At 35.7% G+C, this 17,806-nt stretch overlaps 1 protein-coding gene and 1 long non-coding RNA gene across 3 annotated transcripts in view; one reads left to right on the top strand and one right to left on the bottom strand.

Annotated features, from left to right (window-relative positions):
• Window positions 1–17,806, top strand: part of LOC118930057 (uncharacterized) — an 87,937-nt gene that overhangs the window by 65,031 nt on the left and 5,100 nt on the right. Inside the window, exons 5-7 of one of the 2 annotated variants that reach the window (XR_005031855.2) lie at window positions 669–768; window positions 2,243–2,360; window positions 8,863–9,752. This is a non-coding gene — a long non-coding RNA (uncharacterized LOC118930057). Of the gene's footprint in view, window positions 1–668; window positions 769–2,242; window positions 2,361–8,862; window positions 9,753–17,806 lie in introns of those variants that run through there. The other variant, XR_008997824.1, reaches the window with a different exon arrangement.
• The window catches only part of FAM241A (family with sequence similarity 241 member A), a 44,376-nt gene continuing 38,886 nt past the window's right edge, over window positions 12,317–17,806 (bottom strand). The window contains exon 2 of the mRNA XM_036920859.2: window positions 12,317–17,421. Within this exon, the coding sequence (XP_036776754.2) occupies window positions 17,176–17,421 (246 nt within the window). The 3' untranslated portion in view covers window positions 12,317–17,175. The remainder of the gene's footprint in view (window positions 17,422–17,806) is intronic.

The following is a 17,806-nucleotide window of genomic DNA, read 5'->3' as shown; positions in this document are numbered from 1 at the left end:
TGTATGGCTATATCACATTTTGTTCAGCCATTCATCAGCTGATGGACATTTGGGTTGTTACCATCATTTTCGTTATTATGAACAATATTGCTATGAACATTCTTGTATAAGCTTTTGTGTGGATGTGTGTTCTCATTTGTCTTGAGTATATATGTAGAAGTGGAAATGCTGGATCATAAGGATATTTTATGTTTAACTTTTTGATGAACTACCAAACTATTTTCCAAAGCAGCTGCATGATTTTTACATTCCCATCAGCAATATATTAGGGCTTCAATTTCTCTACGGCCTGGCCAATACATATTATTTTGTGTTACTGATTATAGTCATCCTTGTAGGTGTGCAACTAATATCTCATGGTTTCCATTTTGTTTCCTAATGACTAATGATGTTGAGTATCATCTCAGGTACTCATTGGACATTTGTATGTTTCTTTGGGGAAATGGCATAATGAAAAAGTTTAAAAGTTTCTCATACCACCTATTAATCCAAGATATTAATAGACATAAAGGCCTTAAAATATTTTATATATGAAATTATAACTTGTACATTATTCTCATGTTAGCTTCATTTGCTTCTCTAGAGCCAATCTTGAATAGGTAATATGTAGAAATTAGCCATGCTAAAGCATGTTAGGAGTGCTGCTTATCCAGTTTTGTACTTCCCAGACACCCAAATATCCAGAGATAAGGATCACATAGTTCAAGAATCTGTAAGAATGCTTGATAGGCTCCTTCATATGTGGAATTAATGAAGAAAATAAAAGAGGTTAGTTGAAAATGAATACTATTTAATGAAAGCTATATTTAATTTTCTGTATTGTTGACTTAAGTGAAGTTATGTGCAACAGTTACTAATACTATACAGTGGGAATATTGAAATTATTAATTTTGTTTATTCTGTTTTATTGGTTACTCACTCTTTTTCCCCTGCTTTTAGAGGAATTAAAAAAATATGTATTTTTTTACTACAAGATTAATACATTTATTGTAGAAAGTTTGAAAACTATAAAGTATTAAAGAAAAAAAACAACAACCAGTCTCTATCTTTCAGAGACAGCCACTATTCACATGTTGGTATGAATCCTTTTAGATGTTATACATAAGCACTTAGAAATTAAAACCAGTTAAAACATACTTTTAGAACAAAATAAAAAGATTCAAGAAGGTACACAGTGAAATGTTAAACTTCTCTTTCTCCCGTTCGTTCCCTAGTTCTCCTACCCAGAAGCAACCTCTATTATCAGTGTCTTGGTGTAGTCCCTAGAGCTATTTTACACACACACACACACACACACACACACACAATTGTTTAAAGTCCCCCTCTTAAGATATTAGTGAAAATTGTAAATCATGGATAGTTGAAGACAATTGTCCCTTTTTTGGTCTAAAATGGTTTGTTTTTCTTGTTCCATTTCTACTGATCCTATTCTTTACCTCTTATTTTGCAGAATCATCAGTCTCTTTGCATATCTCCAAATTCACTCTAAGTATTGAGTTTTTGTAAATGGTATTCCTAAGAAAGTTTATTTCTATGATATGCTCTGTAAAATGTCTCTAGTGGTTATACAGATGAAAGTTTATCTTTCACGATTCCCTTAAACTTGCTCTGAGTGCTCTAATTTGGACCTCTCCAGGGAGAAGCTATTTTATATTTTGTTCCTTTTGTCAGAAAGAGTAATTTTTAGGTTGACCCCTCACTAATAATGGATTTCTCCATTGGTGTGGAGCATCATTATCCTGACTGTGAAATACTATTAATACTTTCTAAGAGCATAAGGCTTAACTATTTCACCCTCAATATCATATATCCAAATGTATAGAAAAACTGGGAATATTCCTGGGTTTTTTTTGTTTGAATTAATAATTAATTTGGGTTTCTGGAATTTGTTGCTGGTACCTTATTGTGAAGTCTTTCTAAAGTTGAACCCTTTCTGAAATTGGTAAGCATTTTTGACTACTTTTCTCCCCCCACTTTCTTTCTTTCATCATTGACTAATTCACGTTTCATAAGAGGAGGATTTTTACCCACAAAAACGTCATTTAAATACTTATTGCAATTTAAACATTTTGATATTGATGGTCTGTCTTATTAACAAATATTCTCTTAATTGAAATGTGTAAAAATCATATTTAATGTATCCTTAAGCTTTATCATGTATATTAAGAAATACAGAATTCTGAATGAATCCCCAAAGTATATAATTAAGTTGTAGACATTTTTCTTTGGCGATTTACTTTAGCTGTACTGTGAAGGCACAAGGGAAGCATGGAACAAGCATGTGACCAGGGGCCTTGTGATGTGATGGTAATCCCAGGTCTGGAACAAAGAAGCTGGATTCACTTGGGCAAGTTATTTTAGTAAGCTGAGCCATAGTTTCTCACTTCTAAAATCTGGTCTTAGTCTTCAGTGCCACTCTCAACTTGTAAGGCCATGATTTTGGTTCTGAAAGATTGATAGAATGAGAAAGATCCCTGGAGGAGAGGTAAGACGACTAATGCCAAAGTGAAGCAAAAGACTAAATTAAAGAAGGGTACTGGCAGACCAGCATGGAAAACAAACTCCAGTTTGTCATATTTCTTGGCCTATCTTTGCCTATAGGAGGTAGGGAAGCTGAGATTTAGACCCAGGTCTATTTTGTTCTAGAGTCCATGCTCTATCCTGATTTACAGCTCTTGGAATGTAAATCATTCTGGGATCACATAAAAACCAAATGATGAATCTGTGTCTCTAGTCCAAGTGAAGAGAGCAATGGTTCTTGGTTCCAGAAATGCACAAGAGAGCAGCTAAAACTCCTAATTCTTTATATTAGGAGAAGAAACTAAGTTTTAGTGTCTCCAAAGAGAGCATGTAGAAATTCCCAGAGGAGAGGGCCATTTTGGAGTCTAGGTCTGCACAGTCTAGCCTGGCGCTGGAGTGGGGCTGGAGGCCTGGGGACCTGGGGGCACAGGAGCCTCCTGGGGCTGTGGCATGGTCATTTGGGTGAGCAGGGAACCTGGTACTCAGGAGTCCCCCAGGAGCCTAGTGTTGCAGGAGCTACCTGGGGCCTCAGGAGTCACCTGGGCTACTGCAGCCTGCAGGCCCTGGGGTGAGTTAATGGCTTGGTTTGTAGGAGCCCACAAGAAGCTACTTAGGGCCCTGGGAATCAGCCAGCTTGGGGGAGGAGTAATGCAGATAATGTGAATTTATTTTTCCTACCCTCAGTGCACCTTTTCTTATTTCTGTGCTTCACCCAGGCTGGCTCTTGTAAACATATTTTTGTGCACAGATAATTGTTCAAACTGGGGAGACAGTTCCTATGCCTCTATTTTACTGATGTCACTCCACCATCTTGCAATATTCTAGGTTTATTATATTCAACCAAAGAATTGGATTTATAGCCTGTTTTTATCTCTCACTGTTGCTGTTAAAATTTTCATGTTTATATCAGATTTCTCTAGCTATATTATAAATGCTGTAATAGTAATTTGTATTTCTTATAGCATGCAATGCTTTGCTGATCATAGGTATTTAACAAGTGTTTGCAAATTGAGTGTTTCAAGAGAAAATGCACATCTCCAAAATCTTGCCAGAAAAATGAAACCCAAGCAAAACAAAACAAATATCTCAGTAAGAAAGCAAATGTCAAGTGAAGCTGTGAATTCCTTCTAAAGGGTTCTCTTCCCTATGTAAATGTCTGGATAACATGTAGGTGAAAATTTTTTATTTTGGCCATTGTTTTGAGAAAATATTGAAAAATCTAATGAAAACTTCTAAAAATCTGTGTTTTAACTAGTGTTTACTTTTGTGGTATTTACATGAATTCTGTACAAGTTTTCATGAAAGGAAATTTAAAAAGCAGTGATACAACGTGGTGGGCAGATTCCCTTAGACTTAAGCAAATCTCTTGAGTGTTGGGCCAAATTATTTAGTTTCAGTTACTACACCAAACTCCAGATATCCAGAATGTGGCAATGCCCAGCTGAGTAGGTCTGCTAGGCACTTTAAGTTAAGAATTAAGATTTATGAAATAAGAATTTTGGACCTGCTACTTGATTGATTAGATTAAAATAGGCATCACTACCGACTTACAGGGAAAAACAGGACAGCTCCAGCCGGTGACCCAGGAAGGCTTCACAGGGGGACTCCTCTTGGCCTTGGTTTGGAATGATTCCTCTCCTTCCTGGTGTTCTGTTATGGTGGAAGTGGATGAGCAGCAGATGTAAGAAACTTTCTGAAAAATGTTTTCAGGGATTCCAGAATTTAAACATTCATTACTCATCCCAGGTATGCTAATAGCTGAACAAATAACTATATGAAAATTAGGCTCAAAGTACTTGGAAGTGATAAGAAGTTCTCAGTCTAAATAGTTTTCAGTGTTCTGACTGACCTTTCCATGACATTAACCTCATTTTCCTAACAACCAATTATGGCATCACCTTTGGAGGACCTTGGGCCTCGCAGACCAGGTGCAGTGTAAAGAAAACAGCTCAGTGTTGAGCCCTTATTATCCTTTGTGTCATCCAGGCATCACCAAGTTTTCACATCCGGATTCAGGCCTGACCAATCATGCAATTTTTATAGTAGCAAGTGAAAACAGTTTGGAAATTTCCATCTTGAAGGCCAACACTTCATGGAAAACTTTGAGAAGCATTTTATTTATTAATAGAAACTCATTTGTTAACATTCTTAGTACATATCTTTACAGCTTTGCTATTCCATTAAATAGCTTATCCTTTATAAACTACTTTTTGGCCAGGCAGGGAACAGGTAGAAGGTAGGGAAATTTAAAGTACTTGAGTACATAAATTAAGATGAATTAAAAATAATAACATGTTATTATTAGTGTACACGTACTGCACTGTAGAAAAATTAAGCAAAATTGAAGAAATCAAAACATGCCCACCAGTCAGAGATTATCACTGTTAACATCCTACTTATAATATCTCCTGGAAAATGTATAAAAAATTTAAATAAATGTAAATATTCATTATATATATATAAATTTAATATATGAACGTAACCATATTAATTTAAATTTAACATTTAATCAAGCTCAAGATGTTTCTTAAACCTTATCTAACAATGTTTTACCTTTTTGAAAGTTAGATTAAATTGGCATTTACAAATAGGAAAACAGAGGCACGTGTGGCCTGATTCCTAGAGGGCAAGAGTCAAGAACAGACTGCAAGTGCAGTTCGTTTTTCTCCATGTCATCTGTTCAAAATACAGGTATTCTTCAAAGTCACCATTATGTAGCTAGAGTAGCCAAATTTCAAAAATGATAGATAGTGTTCCAGAGATATTTAGGCAGAAATGTTTTCAATATATTCAATATATTTAATATTCTCATAAACATAAGGTCTTGTAATGAGAAGAAAACAGGAGCTGCTGTCAGAAGCAGTTATCAAACCCTTGTAAAGCTTTACACTTCAGAGAGTACCCAGTACTGGTTATTTTCCCCTGAGAGGGACTCTTAATGCCAAGCAGATACACTGAGGAAGCCTCATGGATGGGCATGAGTGCAAGTGCAGGTTCCAGGCTGTAGGACCCTTTCCTACATGCTTCCTCCCAGGGCCCTCCACGGGGCCACACTGATAGCACCTTAGCCTAGGAAGACTTTTTGAGGTGTTTCGAGTCTGGAAATTCTCTTACAGGTATACTGTCTCTGAGACTAAGACTGTTCTTTCGGTCAGCAGGGGAAGGAGATGGTGTTCTAGTTGTGCTGTGTCCTGAGCAGATCAAAAAACTCAACAGTGGTGAGGCTCTTCCAGTTTTCTGAGCCAGCTGACTCTGTCACAGTCACAGCCTCCCCACTCCCAGGATGTTCTGCAGGCACACCCCATACCTAGAAGGGACCTCTACAAGTAGAGGAGTCTATATTAAACCCAGGGACTCTCTAGGATTGAACTAATTGCTTTGTATTATGACATTTAGATTCCTATTCTTTCTCCCTCCCCTGGAAAATTATTAAACATTAATCAAATGCTCAGATAGAAAGTTATAGATCAGTGATTTTTCAAAGGACAGTGAGTTAATGTAAATTTTACATTGCTGCTATAAAGTAATATATAAAAAGAAGACAGACGCCATCAGAAATTCATGTTGTCTGATAACACAAATTGCATTTATAGTAGAGGGGATATTATTACAGTTACTGACATGACTAAGGGTTCACATGGAATCTATTAAATTATTTTTTTAAAAAATGAAAGTTTAGTTTCAGGTTTGTGGTAGAGTTGCAAAGATTATACATAGGATTTCTGTATATCTAGATTCCTCTATTATTAACATATTACATTTACATTTATACTTTCAGGATAGTATATTTGTCACAAGTAATGAACCAATATTCCTACATTATTATTAATTAAGGCCCATATTTTATTCAGGATTCCTTAGTTTTCCCTAATGTCTTTTTCTGTTCCAGAATACCACACTACACTTAGTCATCATGTCTCCTTAGCCTCCCTTTGTCTGAGACAGTTTCTCAGACCACCCTTTTCTGTGATGACCTTGACAGTTTTGAGGAGTACCAGTCAGATATTTCATAGAATGATCCTTAATTTGGGTTTGTGAGGTGTTTTCCCCATGATTATCCTGGGATTATGGTTTCTTGAGAGGAAGACTGTGGATAGAAAGTGACACTCTCATATCCTACCGAGGGTACATGCTGTCAACATGACTATCACTGACGACATTAAGTTTGATGACCTGGCTGAGTTTTTGTCAGGCTTCTCCACTATGAAGTTACTCCCCCTCCTCCTTTCCAGACTGTACTCTTTGAAAAGTAGAAGCCCACACTTCAGGGGAGGGAAGGTATGCTCCCCCTCTTGAGGGGGCAGTATCTACATACATTATTTGAAATTCTTCTGCACAGGAAATTTGTCTATTTTCTCTAATTAATTTATTTATGTAATCATTTATTTATGTCAGGAAGATCTCATGGATATTTATTTTGTACTTTGGGTTATAATCCAATACTGCTTTATATCTTTTCTTGTTCAAAATTCTTCCAGCTTTGGTCATTGGGAACGTTTTCAAATTGGTTTACACTCCGTTGTGTGCATGTGTGAGAGAGAGAAAGAGAGAGAGACAGAGAGAGAGAGAGAGACAGAGAGAGAGACAGAGAGAGAGATAGAGAGAGAGATATATGTTAGTGCTTTCTTACTTTCTGGTACTGTAAGATACTCCAAGCTCATCTTACATAGTCCCTGCCCAACCCTAGGATCAGCCATTTCTCCAGGGGGCCGGGGCTTCTTTTATTAGAGAATGGTATTAGAAACAAAGGTCTGTGTACTGGCGTGCTGGTGATTACTGGGGAGTTGTTACTTCTAGATGCGCTCAGCTTGGAAATATATGAGTATATGCTGTGGGGGAGGAAGGACTTTCCTTATCCCCTCCAAGATTTGGTAGATGGGTCTATGAAATAAACTGACAAAGGCAGATTAATAGAAGAAAGGTATACAAGCTAACTAATTTTAATATGTGCAGGGGAGCATCACAGGAAAAAAGTAAACACCCAAGAAAATTGGTGAATTTGAGAACTTATATACCACCTTAATAGGGGGAGGAGAGTGGGATGCAGTCAATTTAGGGGACAGTGCATGATTTTAGGAGAGATGGATAAGCTCTTAGAAGAACAGATGATGATTTTTATAAACTTTGTCTGGGTGTGCTGTTGACTTCTAGTCTCCTCTGCAGTGTCCCCTGGTTTATGAAACTTCCAGGTGAGTTATGACAATTGGTTCTTTTTGGAGGATTTGTCTTGAGGCAGGTAAGGGGTGTTAAGAAAAAGCCTCTCTTTGAATTTGCTATTTTTCAAGTGCCTTTAGCTCAAAATAATCAATGCACCAAAGTGGCATGTTTTGAGCTGGTATGTCTTGAAGTCCTTCAATACTAATGCCTTGTATATATGCGTATGTATACTTATTTCTGTACTTATTGATCTTTATCTCTATTAAGCTAAACATGAGTTCATAGTGATGTTCCTTGATGGTGTCTCACAGCAAATTTCTTTTCAGTCTTGCTGTGATTATATGTGCCAGATCAACTCAAACAATCACCATCCATTCTCCAGGCCTCCTTCGAAGGTTAGACTGCATTGAAAAACCTCAGTTCTAGAAGGAACAAATCACTGCATAGAACTGGAAAAGCAGTAAACGTTAGGGGAAATAGAAGAGGCAGGCAGGTGTTGCAACAGTCTTTCTCTTTGGCTGGATGGCAATGAAACATGAAGTTTGGATATACTTTGAGGATTCCTTAGTATGGGATTTTCCTCGTATGTACATTTTGACAGTCATGGATGAAGAGAAGTGACTCCTCTGATAAAAAGGTGGTTTTACTAGCAGTTTGTTTTCCTTGATTTGGCAGTGATAAAGCAGTAACACCCTAGCACTAGTAAATGTTATCATTGCCTGTAACTTAAAACACAGATTAAAGTTCAGGTCTTTTCGTGTCTGAATCTTTCTGCATTGCAAAAATAATGTCTTCTTTGTTAGACTAGGGCTTTTGCAAGCCAAGTTAGTGGAAAAAAGTCTGGGCCATAGACCTGGGTGTCAGTGATACGCTAAGGGAAGGAAAAGCACAGTATGTTTCCACCAGAAAGAGGTGATTGTGACAATCCTGTAGCCAGGCATGGAGCTCTCAAGAACTGTTTCTTACAACTTGAAAAAAGGAGAAATGCATGAGGACAGCTGTGTTTGGCCAACCTCAGCTCTGAGCATCTTATAAAAATATCTGAAAGCATAAACTGACAGTTAAGGAAAATGTGGGAAAACCAGTTTTGAAATGCACGAGGAGATGGCACTAAAGCTATGCCATAGCATATTTTAAAACATTTGTATATGTAAACATCTGATTTGAGAAACTTTGACTTTTCAGGTAGGGAGAATTACTTGAATCAAAAGAAAATATGAAAAGAGGAGCTCTGGATGGAACAATGTAGTAGAAGACTTGCAAAAATAAAGATTATTAAGATCATTGTGTTTACCATGTTTCACAGACTAAAAAGACAGGACTTTATGAACATATACATAATACTTTTTAAAACATTACAGATATTGGTTTATACAATCTACCTGTGGACACAATGTATCCATGTGAACTGGCATGTGCAGGACTTTTTATGTGAGAACACCAGCATACAGTTATATTTATCTTGGTGAAACATTTTTAGTATGTATTAAAAACATAACATAACAGACCAACAGCTTGGTCTAGAATTTTTTTCACCTTGGAATCTAAGGAAGATATTGTTTATGATTCTATAAACATAACATAATGCTCTTGGTTTGTGGAATGGAATAAAACTTGAAGTATTTTCAGAATTGAGTTCATTGTGTAAATTTTTCAAATCCACAGCAGCATTATGTATGCATTGGTGGCAGTGATTCTGCCCCAGTTTACTAGGGAAAAGGAGCAACAGAAAATGTACAGTATTGTGGTAAGTAGGTGTTTAAAAAAACATAGCATCTCATTAAAGAAGGTGAGGCTGCACAGAGCACGTTTCATTTCTTTTCAACTCTTTAGAACGCTTCAGTCCCTATTTTTATGATTGTTTTGATTCATAAAGCACTATTTGTTGAAATTAATTAAAGAATTCACAAAGATTTTAATCATGAGGAATTGGAATAATAGCCTTGTAACAGAATTCCTTCTATTCATCTATCTTTTGGCAACAATAAAATAAGCAGATCTCTTATACCTCTCAATGTATGAGCTTTTGATGGATAATGAAGAACGTCCTCTCTTATGTGTGTTTATATTTAATAATAATGACTTGCATTTATTGAAAACTTGCTCTGTGTAAGGCACTATGATAAGATATGAAATAACTTATTCAGTTATAAAAATTACCCCATTTTACAGATGAGAGACTTGGAGGTTAAAGAGATGTGGGTATAACTTCTATAAACTGTACGGTTAGTAAATGGCAGATGCGAAAATTAAATTCAGGTCCAACATAAAGAGATCTTTTTATCTGAAAGCATGTATGCTGTTCTAATGTTTTCCTATAACTAAAGGGGGAAATCATGCCTAAACACTGTTGTAGTTTTAGTAAGTAACTAGCTTGGGGACACTGTCTTGCTTGATCTTGCCTATTCCTAAGATTCCAGGGATAAAAATAGCAGCTAAAATTTATCTTCAGAGCCCTCTCCCCCCCAATATTCTGGGCTAAGACTGGTGAAAGCTCTTTTCTAGTGCCTACTGAATTACTAAATCTGGCTGCTGAAACCTTTTGTGCTAAAAATAAATAGGAAAGTCATGATTACGGCCAAATCTCCAAGTCATAAATCAGTTGTAACTATGTGTTGGGGGCGAGAGATGTATGGTTTCTTTGTGAGTTATATTCTGCCATTGAAAATCGTATTTTAAACATGCTCCAAAGTTTGAGAACTAAAACATCTTTGGAACTTGGGAAAGGGGTCAGAAAGCACAAAGCAGACTTAGCTACATCTAGGCTTGAATCTACCCAGCTCCCAAGGCACCTTAATGATGGTTGTTTTGATGTCTTGTGAGACCCTAACCTCAGGGATTTATTAGCGTAAATGTTGGTCTAAGTAGTTTACATATACAAAATCACATGGATTTCCTACCCTTAGTTTTAAGTAATGAACTTTTCTGTCAATCATTTGTTCACCTGTTCCTAATACCTTCAAGCCTTTGTTGAACCCTGGGGATACTGTTTAGTCAACTAAAGCTTTATCATAATTGAAGACCTGAATCTCATAATAGAAGCAGGCAACACAACAGACTAAAGGTTGTATCTCTAATTCTTTTAATCCATCCTGCCCAATGACTTTATGATTAATTGGTCATCTTCATATTGTACCCTGAAGGATGGTGTTTTTGGAACTGACTTGGGCATCATGGAGGGTGGGGTGCAAAAAAAGAGTTTATAGTGCATGCTGTGTCGTGCTGCTCATATCCTCCCTTCAGAACCAAAGCATTTTACTCTGATAGCTGCTGGGAGTGCCACTGAAAGACAACCCCCGGTTGTCAGCCCTCTCTGGGAATCAGCTTTTGGCTGAAGAAGGACTCCCTTGTCCCAACATAGGCCAGTCCTTAAGGGCCATCCCTGTTTGTGAGCACCACACAGAGTCACTGCGGCCTTGCTGTGACTGTTTTATGTAACTCCCTTTGCCAACCCTGCTACCTTTTCTTCCTCCATGGGTGCTGGTCCCAGAGCACTCCCTGATAAACTTCCTGTATGCTAATTTCTTCTCAGAGTTGCTTCCCTGGGCACAGGACCTACAGCAAAGTCATTTATAGCAGTTCTGCTTGTATCATCTCTATATATCAGATATTCATGTAAGATTTCATTTAAAAGCAAACCAAACTAAAACTCTCTGGAAGCCACTGGTCTAACAATTAAACAAATGCTTTAGCTTACATGAAAAATCAACATGGTTTTGTGCAAGACCAGTTTAAGTTAATCTTTCTAAGTCAACATCTAAGCAGTATTTTCCTTTTGTAATAGTTTTTTCTTAGCCTCTATTTGTATGTTCTTTATACATAAACTCTTATGCCTTTTAAAGCTGAAAATACATTGCATAATAAAGTCATGATTATTTTTGATATTACATATATAAAGCCAGGAAAATACGTGACAGAAGCATTCATGACAGACCAGAGAAAGGCATTCAGTAGATGGTGTGTGTTCCCATACATTGACCAAGTTTTCACACATCCCACAGGCAGGCCCCCATGAGAAAAATAATTCTTACTAAGATTTTGTCTTAAACCAACTATGGTATAAATAAGTATATAGTATATAGAATTTTCATCTATCATTTAAAAAAGATCTCACATTAAAAAATATACCATCAACTAGCCTCTTGTAATACAGTGGTAAACCAGTAATAAAAAGGTCCATGGTCTTATGATAAAAGTCACTGTATTCTGTGGCACAATGGAACTAGCAAGGAAATTGCCAACAGATTAGGTTGCCAAGATGTTAAATGATAAACTCTGTTCTGGTGAAAAGATGACTGTTTTAGTAAGTATATGAATGACTAAGTTCTGGATCTTAGCAGGCTACTGCAGAGCTCATTCAATAATTCTAACTTGCAGAATAGTCAAGGCAACAGAAAGAAGAAATACAGCTTGGATGGAGAAGTTGATCTTGCTCTGGGTTTTCCTACTACTTCATTGCTGGGAAGCCACACATGTCAGGCCTTAGCTTTCTGCTGCTTCAACAGGAATGAGAAAAACATACAACTTCTGTTCACTCTCTGGTGTATTTTTGCACTGGCAATTTCCAAACTTGTGGCAGCAATTAGTTGATAAGTAGAACATGATATAGGGAATGAGAAGAGAGACTCAGAATACAGGATTGTGAAAGAGTATTATTTATTAGAAAAAATAACAAAGTACTTCATATACATGTTGTTTAACACATATGATCTGGGCTACTAGGACATTCCAGTAGTGAATTTATTCTGGCACCTAAAAATTCCAAACTTAGATACTTGAGAATTCTTGCCCACAACTTCTGAGTTTTGTCAAACATTAAAATATGGCAGATAAAGGTCTATTGAAAAATATGGGGAAAATATGAAATTTACATAGCATAATGATGATATGTCTTCTAAAACATGTTTTCTGGAGAAATAGAGGTTTCATCAAGCACAACATTGAAAATACACTCCTAAAAAAAAGCATGTATATAGTAATACTGCATATGTATGCAAACAACAGCAATATCCTCCCATCAAAAGTGAATAAATTTTATAAATGTTAACATTATACACCAATCCACACAATATGTTTATTTTTGGTCAATTCTAAAGTACAACCAACTGTACATTTTCTTTGTTAATACACTAGAGGGAGACAATGAATAAATGAAGTTGATTTATCCATTTGCTAAATATTTTGACCATGTATTATATGCCAAAAATTGTGTTAGGCAAAGCAGTCATGAACTAGATATGTTGTCTGCCCTTGTGAAGCCTATTGTCTACTGGAAGCTGATGAATAAGTTATTACGATGTAGTATGACAAGTGCTGACAGGGTTCTTTAAAAGCATAGGAGGTAAAAAACTGGAGTAAAAGACTCAGAGACCTTTTTGTGGGGAATATCATGTATAAGTTGAGGCTTTAAAGCTGTGGATGTGTTGGTCAGTTTGGTGGGAAAGGGTTAAAGAATAAAGGTAAAACATGTAGAGAGTTCTAGAATGAGAAATCACATCTCTCAAGGAACTGAAAAACCAAGTCAGTAAAGCTGAGTCTCGGAAAGAGAGGGTAGTAGTGTGGGGAGATGAGCTATGCAAGACCCAGTTCATGAAGAGCCCTGTAAAACATACTGAAGAGTAAGGACTTTATCATAATGGCAACAGGAAGCCATTGAAAAGATTTAGGCCAAGGTCAGAGTCACATTTTGATTATTGACTATAAAGTGGCAAATAAAAGCAGGGACAACAATTAGGATTCTGAGATAGCAATCTAGGTTAGATGATGGTGGTATGGACTAAGTGATACTGGGAATGGAGGGAAGTGGAAAATTAAAAGATATTTTTACAAAGTAAAATAGAACTTGCCGATTGGTTGAATGTGGGTACTGTAGGAAAGGATTGTGTCATTTGCTGAGATTGGAAATGTAGGAAGAAGACCGGTTTTGGAGAAAAATGCTCAATTCCTTTTCTGTACATACTAAATTTGAGGTAGTGTTGGATAAGGAAGTCCAAAGTTGGGCAAACAACTGAATGTAGGGATCATATATTCTGTACAGAGCTTTGAACTGGAGATGCAGACTGGAGAGTTGTTAGTATGAAATGGTAACTGAGGCTATGGGGGTGGTGACATTGTCCAAGGCTATGTATAGTCATGAGAGAAAAGGCTGTTGGGAAGAACCCCAAAGAATGCCAAAAATTAGGGGTTGAGAAGAAAAATAGAGCTACAAAACACCCTAAATCCAGCAGTAATCCTGAAGTCATACTTGTACATTGGTTTATATTCTTATTGGACAAGTCTATTATTAGAAGTACTAACAAGTATAGAAGTTTTCTTTTTTTTCTCTTATACCTTGTAAAGCCATGGACTGAAAACATTTTAAATAACTTGAAATCAAACAACATTTGTAAAGTAATTGCTAAAATGTAATCTACAAATCAAATAGCCCTTGACTGCTCAGTACCTAGCTTTGACTATTTTGAGCTTTCTACTTTACAGCAGACCTTTAACTTACGCTGTAATTTGTCCTCCATCAGTTCCGTAGTAACTTTATTTCCTGATCACCTGGATAGTCTTTGATGGATTTGCAGCTCAGTGACAGCCCAGAGAGATTTTCTCTGAACAAAAAATGTGAATGTTTAAATAGAGTTATGTTGGTTAGAAGACAACCATCGTCCATAATTCCCACATGGAAAAAGATCCAAACAGAGTTCTGGATTAGTTGATGAGGATTTGCCTTGATGTTTCCTTTTATATCTGTAGCAAAAGAAATGGGAATGTGGCCTCTAAAGTGGCAAATCAGTGGTGTGCTGATTTAACAACTGACTTCGGCAGGAAAATAGAGCCCTGATTTGTTATGTTTGCCATTTTTTTGGTGTTAACCCTCTCAGTCCCCCAGACAGTTTCAAGCTACTGATTTGATGTCGCTGAAAAAAGAGTAAGGAAAAAATATACACAATTGGCTCTTGTAAGCCAGTGCAAGCTGGCTGTGGTGTACTGCTGGGCTCAAGAATGATCTGACTGGTGGCCAGCAATGAGAGAATATCTTGCAAATGACAGCTTAAGATATGAGATGACTAAATTCTACAAAATACTTAGTTTTTAACTTTAAGAAAAATTGATTTATTCATCTATAGTCAGTTTATTTGTGGATCTTGACTTTTTTCCTTTGAATTGAGGGCTGTTGGTATGAGAGATACATTAATTAATAATCTAATAACCTTAGTGTGGTAACTTCTGTATCTTAAATCATAAGCAGTAACAGTTTCCAAAATTGGCTTGTATATGAGATAGAAATAATCTGAGAATCATTTTCAATTTAATTCCTCATATCATGAATCAAAGAAGTGACCAGTTTCTTTTTATGTCATGTATCAGTATAATCTGCATTCTAATATATTTCATAAAAGAAAATATTTTATTTTCATCAGATAAGCAAAGTTTGTTTCTTCCCTATCAAAGCAATTTGATGATATATTGCTCTAACCAATAATATATGCATAAAGAATAGCAGCAAAATATATCATTTCTTTATATAATTTAATATATACCTATATATACCCTGTTAACAGCAGTGTGCAGATACATAGTATTGACAGCATACTAAATAATTATTATTAAAACTTACTCTTAAAATATTTTCAGCATTAGACACTGGTGGAACCAGAGCTATTATGCACACTATATCTTTTTTACATTCCAAAGGAAATTAAAATTCCTGGTAGCATTAGGAAAGAATGCACTTTTAATATTTAATGCAGATATACGAAATCTCATGACTTCTATTAAAAACCTCACAATCCTACTGTGCACAAATGAAGACACTTTTTCAAATAACTTGCACTTATGCCAAGTTAATAAAGGTTGCTATAAAAATATTGCAAACCCAATAAAAACACAATGATATAGTACGAAGTCTTTTTTTTTAAAGTCAAACTTTAAAAGGTCTGTATTTATACAAATATACAATACTTTTTAGTGTCCTGTGACTGGTATTTTTTTTCAGGATTATCTGATGTTAGAAATTTAAGTTGAACATTTTCCATCAATTTTCTGCTTCAGAATGGAGGACACTAAGAACTTAAAAATTTTAAACCAGAATTGGGTAAAAACTTTACAAAGTGGAGGAGTAAACACTATAAGCTTTAGTTATTGCCCTGCCAAAGATAAAAATGCCCATTGTCCCATTTTCCTCTTATTTAATTTGAATTTCTAGATAATTATCTTAACTACCTCTCCTTTGTCTACATAGAAAATATTTAAGACAAAAGTGTAAAGATTTTAGGTTCTTTAACGAAATCCAAAATATCACTAAGCCATTTTCCATTTTCAAAGTATATTTAAAGAAATGCTTATTTCAATTTAATACCCCAAAGTGCTGAATTGAAACACATTAACAACATGGCTGGCCAATACTGGCTTGGCTTTTGCCTTACAGGAATATTACAATTGGCTGTTGATTTCCAAAGGTAAGCATTTGTTTTTATACTGTAATACTGTATTTTCCAATGGAGATATCAAAACAGATAAGCCATTTTTTTCCTTAAAAGAGTAGTAAAATATTTCAGCCATAATACAATCAATTTTATGGGGGGAAAAAAAAATCCATGCCAAGATAGGAAGTAGGTTTTTAAAACCTTAGAATAATTGCTATAAAAGAACTATAAAATGTAAATTTCTGAAAAAAATACACTGAAAAATTTTTTCTCTCTAGGAAAAAAATATGCAACTTGCCAGATACAAGAAAATACAGTGTTACCATGGGGTACAGCTAACCATGGACCTGGCTTATGAGACTTAAAAAATTCACAAAAAAGTAATTAGCACCAAAATTGTCTAAAACTTCAAATGATATATTGAAGTGATTCTAGGCCCAAGTGTTACATTATTAAAAAGTTACATCTAACTTGGGAAGTTTCCTCAGTGATAACAAATATATTCTGTCTAATCTTTAGAAAATGTGCGAGCTTTACTGATTTTCATCAAAATATTAAGGTAGTAGAGAGTAATTATCATTTACGTTGGTTTGGGCAGAGCAGGAACAACATAAATCTGAGATTCCAAATGATAAGGGGTCATTTGGTGGTGGTGGGGTGGGGAACAATTCTCCAATTAAAACTTATTTTTAGCTCCTTGTTTCATCATTTTCTAAAATATTTTACTGGAGTTCTTAACTAGACCTATATTACCCAAGTTGAATTTCATAAACTGTTATTTTCCCTGCTCACTTTTTGGTGGTGTTATTTAAGATTTGGCATAGAAATAGGGGTATTTAATTGGGCAGAGATCACAGTAGTAAAACAAAAGTCCTGAAGAAGCTCTAACATGTATACTCAACCCTGCTACAATCAAGAGTTTAGTTTAATTTTAAACAACATCCACTTATAAATTTAATTACAAAATAGCACAAAATTTGAAACAAGGCAAACTTTTAGGTTTTCATGTAATGAAATATATAACAACTTCACCAATTACATTGATGGCTACCAAATGTCAAACAACAGCTTATTCGGCCACATTTTACTGTTGCACATAAATAATGACAAGGCAAAGAACAGCAACTAGTCCGAGGGCTTGCAGGCCAAGGAACCACAGCATAACCCAGAAGAAAATGACTATTACTGGTTCCACAATTCTTTCTCCAAAATACATCCTTGTGAAGCCCATGTTGATGAGGCTTTTGTTCAGTTCACCAAAAAGTGTTCCCATCTTTTTGTAGTCATCTCCAACAGGATCCTCTGTGTGGTTCTGTGATTCTTCAAAATCCTTAAAAAAAAAACATGCAACAAACATAAGCATAAAATGAGAAACAGGTAAAGATCTTTAAGAATAATGATTAGCTGATAGTTCTTTCTCAAAGTTTGGGTAAAATTCTGATAGCCATTTGATAAATACTTGGGAATGTTCCTTTTGGCTGCCGTATAGAACAACCATATTCGTGCCCACCTTTAAAGAATATGGAAAGTGCTCATTTATTGATTTCTGTGGAATCAATAATAATTGGACTCTCAACTACCAGCACACTAATTTACAAAATGAAGGAAGGGGCTGATTTATTTTTTAGTATTGTACAAAGACATCTGCTTAAATGAACCATATTTGTATTGCTCTTATCACTTACTTGACTCTAGAATAACCTATTGCTACCAAC

Source organism: Manis pentadactyla, chromosome 5 (assembly GCF_030020395.1).
Source record: "Manis pentadactyla isolate mManPen7 chromosome 5, mManPen7.hap1, whole genome shotgun sequence".
In the NCBI taxonomy this organism is placed as follows: Eukaryota; Metazoa; Chordata; class Mammalia; order Pholidota; family Manidae; genus Manis; species Manis pentadactyla.
This window is presented reverse-complemented; position numbering and strand designations above follow the sequence as displayed.